Source organism: Eimeria maxima, genomic scaffold (genome assembly GCF_000499605.1).
Source record: "Eimeria maxima Weybridge genomic scaffold, Emw_scaff1, whole genome shotgun sequence".
Taxonomy (NCBI): Eukaryota; Apicomplexa; class Conoidasida; order Eucoccidiorida; family Eimeriidae; genus Eimeria; species Eimeria maxima.
The window spans coordinates 181,382-187,500 of NW_013563357.1; the positions used below are offsets into that span (position 1 = coordinate 181,382).

A 6,119-nucleotide genomic window follows, 5' to 3' on the forward strand; every position below is an offset into this window, starting at 1 on the left:
TGTGTCTGACGGTTTCCTTCCACTTTCTTCTTCAGTGCACTTTTCTGGTCATTATAAACCCTAGACAATAAGCCGTAAGTGCTGGAACACTTCTGAGGAGATATATGTAATCGCTGCAGCTTAGGAGGCGGTCCCGGGCTGAACGCCTCAACATCTGCCTTTTGAACAAATTGCTGTTTCAATATTTCGCGCATACTTCATATTCTTTAGTTGTTAAAACATATGAGAAAAGTACTGCATTGAACAACCCTGGTGCGAGGCATTCAGCACGCTGTAGCATTGAATCACCAAAGGATTTCTATACTTTTCCCCTGGAGTGTTGGCTGCCTACTTAACTTAGTGGCAGATAAGCATCATGACACAACCTACAGATCCGGTGTACGCAGCAAAGGACTATGCATGCACGCTGGGTTGTTTGCAGCATCCGTTCGTTGGGAAGATCTGTTGCCGCCCCTCTCCACCATAATCGGCCACACAACCCTTCCTTATGCAACTGTCTATGCGCAGGGCACCTGGCGAGAGGCTGTTGCAGTTGCAGTATGCGCTGCGTACAAAATAGGTATTATTGCAGCGAAGAAGCTCCAAACTATCGAGTCCTGAGCTGAAAGCATCTCGGCAGGCGTCAGCTGAGACAGTGGCTGTCGATACAGGATGAAGAGCTTGCGACGGACGCCCACACATACAACAAACAAATAAACATACCAACTATCCAACAAACACACACACGCACACTCACATTAGTAGCACATCTACAAACTGATGCATGCTAATCTAAAGTAGTTTTTATCCGAAAAAGGCTCCCGTTGGCTGTTCTTTTCAGCCAACAGGTTTCAGGTGGACGAACGCCAGCGAGTAGCATCTGCGTCGCCTCACTGCCACTGATATCGCTGCGAAAAGCTTGATACATCTACAGGCTAAAAATAGGGCTCAATGGAATCAAAGTGGCACTATGGGCATCCCATGAAGAAAATCCCTTTGGGATCAGTTTAGGTTAGCTGTGACTGTCATTTGCCACACCAATCTAACCAGTAGTATATGCAGCGTATATAATGCAGGTAACACTTACATTAAAAACATAAACAAACGTATCATAATTGATTTTTTTTTAAATAACAACGCAGATTGCAACAAAGACAGACAGACACTACAACTGTTGCGGCACACGAGGGGAAAGAAGGGCGCAAGCTGGGGGTAAGCTGCGTTGTACGGAATGCTGGCTCTACTATCTAAACGGTCTTTAGCTTTAAAATGCAATATTCTACTGAAAAAAGGTTATAATATGAATATAAATGCGTATTTCAATTAAAAACACCATCGAACACACGCGTGTGTTGTTTTTGCTGCTGCTGTGTTGCTGCTGATGCTGCTGCTCTTCCGGGCTCCACCAGCCCTGGCATCGTGGGCCCTGGTGGTGTTGGTGTTTCTTGCAACTGCTCGGCGGCTTAATAACCTGCTTTTCTTTCGTAATTTGTTGCTTCCTTTCTTGTTAATTAAAGCAATTAGAGAGGCTTTAAGGATGGCTGGTAGCCGCTGCTAGCGGCGCGAAGCAGCAGCTGCTGCCGCTCCTCCACCCCCATATAAACACCCCCCCCGGTTTTGGGGCCAATATTCAAAAAGGTGAAATGCTGCGACTTATATAAAGCAAAATGGCGCTACAGGAGTTCACAGTTGATCTTCTCCAACAAGTCATTCCCTTCCGTTCCCCTAACCCTTTAGAGGATCCTCGCGAGCATCGCCTTCGTCTGGTATGTCTCACGGCCTGTAACACAACGAGTTAACAACCCAGACACATCAAGAACATAACAGACATTGCTTATTCAGGTTTCCTTTTACCTGCTCGCAGCCCTTGCATGTACTTTCTTAGCATCCCGATGCGGTAGATCGAGCTGAGTTTGAATTCAAAGGATTACTTGAATACCAATCGTGATAAGTTTACGTTCAAGATATTCCTGCTAGTTTATGACAGTGCATAAGGGTGCCGCTGTACTTGCAGGTCGAGAGGCTAGGGGGAGGCACATACGGAGATGTATACCGTGCGGTCGAGGAGCCAGAAGATGGAGTAGGAGGAGGAGAAACATTTGCCGTTAAATATTATGTTGATGAAACACGAACAGTCACAGAAGATGGATTGGGCTGCACAACTGTTCGCGAGCTCACATCGATTTCCGTAAGACCTGTGCTTGTGGAGTTGGGTTAGGGTTTACTGTGTGTTAGGGTTTAGGGTTTAGGACTAGGGTGGCGTAGGATATAAAGTGTTGGATTTACGGTGTACGGTATAAAGGGCGTAACGGGATGCCTCTTGCGGCGATTCACTCGCCTTTGTTTGAAGGGTTTAGGGTTTAGGGTTTAGGGTGAGGGTTTTTGTTGGTTGCAGTCGTTCGGAGGTCACCCGAATGTGGTTCGAATGCGTTATCTTTTCGTTGACCACCTTCCTCGTCTAGTGGAGGCAATTAACCAGCAGAGGATACAATGGGCGCGGCAGCAGCACGCTGCAGCAGATCCGGAGAATCAGGAGCAGCTAAGACGCGAGTTGCAGGCACAGCTGTCACAGGAAGAATTGAAGCCAACACAAGTATTTGTATTTGCTGCTTATGAACTATGTGAGGGAGGAGATCTAAAGAAACTTCTTGCAAAAAAAAGAGAAGCAAAACCTGCCTCTACTGTTTCCCCTGAATGGGGCCTCTCTCTTAGACATGCAAAACTTCTCGCCTTTCAGCTATTGAATGGCTTGGCCTTCCTTCACAACGAGAAGGTACTGAACCCTAATAAACCCTAATAAACCCTAATAAACCCTAATAAACCCTAATAAACCATAGTAAACCCTAAGAAAGGTCCCACTACGGGACGTAGCCCTGCTCTCTCCAATAACAATATCCTTTAGGCCCCTGTATATGTTTATTATATTATTTTTTAATATTATTTTCTTTAAATTTAATGATTTATTGAATATTATTTTTAATTAAAGGTTTAAATACAACTTTTTGTCTGTGTCAACAGCTTTGTCACCGTGACCTCAAGCCGGACAATTTAATGTTAACATCTGAAGGCGAAGACGCAGTTCTTAAGATAGGCGATTTAGGTCTCTGCAGAAATTTCCGTGCAAATGCAGGTATTCCTTAAGACTCAGCTGCTGCTGCCGTTCTGCTGTTGTTGTTATGCTGGTGCTGGTGTTACTGTTCTACTGCTGCAGTTGTTGCTGTTCTCCTGCTACTGTTGTCGTTACTTTAGTGCTGCTGCTGCTGTTCTGCTGCTGCTGCTGCTGCGTGTTATCCCATTTTGCGGTGTATTAGCAGCTCGCCTGTGGCTTAGTGCAACTTTGCATGCAGTCATGGTTGTGTTAAGAACATATTTTCTTTTTATATTATTTTAATTCCTTTTTTCTTTGTTTCTTCTTTCTGGCTCAGGCGAAATAACGCCAACTGTCTGCACAATTTACTATCGTCCTCTTGAAGTTCTGTTGGGAAGAATGAAGATGAACGGCGATGGCGCACAGGTGATTTGCTGCTTTTTTTTTGTTTACTTAGCTTATTAATTTGTTTCCTCCTTCTCCTCCTACATTGTATTCACATTAATATGTACATTCATATATTTATGCATATACATGTATAGGAATATCCCCAATACACAATAGACTGCAAATTTCTGCCATTTAGCCGTCTTGGACTTAGGGTTTAGGGTTTAGGGTTTGGTGTTGATTGTTGGTTTGTGTAGGAGCAAGGGACTCACTACGGCCTTGGTGCGGACATATGGGGTGCTGGGTGTATAATAGCGGAGATGTTTAGAGGAATTCCTCTATTTAAGGGGACACAAGAGTTTGAGGTTCTTATTCGTGTTACGAAGATATTAGGGACACCAACAGAAGCAGAATGGACCAATTGTACCGCGTAAGAATACCCAACACGATCCCGATCCCACGATCCCGATCCCTTCTCCTTCGCTGCCCTTCTGTGTGTGTGTGTTTGTGTGTGTGTGTGTGTGTGTGTGTGTGTGTGTGTGTGTGTGTGTGTGTGTGTGTGTGTGTGTGTGTGTGGTGTACATGAGGTTGTTTATACATCTTTTTATTGCTGTATTTTTTTTTTCTTTTTTTGTGTATTTATTTGTTTAATAGACTACAACATTATCCATTTGGTAATAGAGGAGAAAGTCATTTCTTTAGTGAGCATGATAAACGCTCCAATCTAAATGCAGTATTATTTGGCAAATTAGATCTAGATGGTCTTGATCTTCTTGCAAGAATGTTAGATTATAATCCTCATACTCGTATCTCTGCACAAGAAGCACTTAGTCATCAATGGTACGTACCCTAAACCCTAACCTAAACCCTAAACCCTAAACCCTAACAATCTCTTCTCAATGGAAATTTGCAACAATTCTCCTCTGCAACACAACAATAAATATCTATAATACACTACCCAAGACGCAACAACTTAACTGCTACTGCTGTTGCTGCTGCTGCTGCTGCTGCTGCTGTTCTTGTTGCTGTTGCAGGTTTACGGATGTATCATTTGGTAAATTGGATGGTTTAGGTGTATATAATTGGTTTGTAGATGTATTAAAGTTTCGTTTAGGGGAGAAAACATATATGGCAATGGAGGAGCATACACCGGGGTGTCTATCCACCTCTAAATTGTCGCATATTCTTTGCCAGCGTGGATACGCCGGCGCGGTCGTCCAACGCATCGATCGCGTCTTCGCGGAAGTTGGAGGATTTCAAGAACCCGAACAAAGCCAACATTGGAAACAAGGTAGTACACCATAACTCCTGCTGCTGCTGTTGCTGCTGCTGCTGCTGTTGTTGTTGTTGTTTTTGTTGCTGGTACTGTTGCTAGTGGTGGTGGTGTTGCTGGTGTTGTTGTTCCTGTTGCTGTTGTTGTTGTTCTGGTGTATATGGGGGCTTGGTTGTATTCTCTGCTGTTTTGTTGCTGCTCCGCTCTGCTTTGTCTTGCTGCTGCGGCTGCTGCTGCTGCTGCTGCTGCTGGGTGGCCCCGGTGAATTGTTGGTTTGAATATACTCTGCTGCTGTGCTGCAGTTGTTGCTGCTGAGAGGCTCGCGAGGGCTCGAAGGGAACGCAAGCTTGCCAAAGAGGCGCAGCAAAAACAGTATGCTGCTGCAGCGGCTGCTGCGGCCGCTGCAGCTCCAACAACGCCAGCAACAGCCTCCGCCGCGGCAGCAGCAGCACCGACAGAGGCAGTAGATCAGGAAAATGCACCTGGACACACAAACATTCGTTGCAGTCACTACCCCACATCTGCTGCTGCTCCCTCTGAGGCCCCCGTAAGACACATGGGGGGCAGCAGCAGCGCGAAGCCCTTGGGCATAACCTCTTTGCTGCTGTCTAGTGTACCTATGATGGGAGGCTGTGGTGCGGCACCTGCCAAGAGTTTCCCTGCTGCAGCAGCACCAGCATATATGCACGACGAATCTGCCCACGATTTGGCAGATCCTGCTGCTGCTGCTGCTGCTGCTGCTGCTGATAACAACAGACACAGCAACAACGCTCTCTAAAGCCATGTTCCTTTCGCGTACATGCTAGCAGAAACCCACGCTGCTGCTACTCTTGCTGCTGCTGCAAATGCTGCTGCTGCTGCAATTCCTGCTGCTGCTGCGAATACTGTTGCTACTCCTGCTGCTGCAAATTCTAGTGTTGTTAACTACAATAATAGTATATATTGTTGCTAATAGTATGTATATGCCTATATAAATATAAATGACAAAAATAAACAAATAAATAAATAAATATAAATATATATTAATAAATATATATTTATTTGTCAATTATTTCTTTATAAGAAAAAAGATTTCTTTGTGCCCTTGCACCCCATTATGATCGATAGGTAGAGGGGATGCTTGGCTAGCTGGCCAGCTAGCTAGCCAGCTAGCTGTTTAGCTAGTTGGCAATAGCCACCTGATTACCCGGTTAGCTAGCTCGCTACATGGTTAGCTGGTTAGCTAACTAGGTAGCTAGCTGACTAGCTAGCTACCTATGTAGCTGGTTAGCTAGCTTGTTAGCTAGGGGGTTCGCTAGCTAGCTAGCTAGCTAGCTAGCTAGCTAGCTAGCTGTTTATTGATTGTGTATTGGGTTTGTTTCTATAATTGATTATAGACTTATAAATAAATAA

The 6,119-nt window shown here is 44.9% G+C and overlaps 2 protein-coding genes across 2 annotated transcripts in view; one reads left to right on the forward strand and one right to left on the reverse strand.

Annotated features, from left to right (window-relative positions):
• Positions 1-1,646: 1,646 nt before the first annotated feature.
• EMWEY_00000250 (CMGC kinase, putative) lies at positions 1,647-3,888 on the forward strand (the record flags this gene model as incomplete). Its single annotated transcript, XM_013477139.1, has 6 exons — positions 1,647-1,745; positions 1,994-2,167; positions 2,375-2,752; positions 2,998-3,109; positions 3,405-3,493; positions 3,712-3,888. The coding sequence occupies 6 exons, from the start codon at positions 1,647-1,649 to the stop codon at positions 3,886-3,888; spliced, it is 1,029 nt and encodes a 342-aa protein (XP_013332593.1).
• A 937-nt stretch (positions 3,889-4,825) lies between these two features.
• The window catches only part of EMWEY_00000260 (CDP-alcohol phosphatidyltransferase domain-containing protein, putative), a gene marked incomplete at both ends in the record, with an annotated part of 3,980 nt that continues 2,686 nt past the window's right edge, over positions 4,826-6,119 (reverse strand). The window contains one exon of the mRNA XM_013477140.1: positions 4,826-5,209. Within this exon, the coding sequence (XP_013332594.1) occupies positions 4,826-5,209 (384 nt within the window). The remainder of the gene's footprint in view (positions 5,210-6,119) is intronic.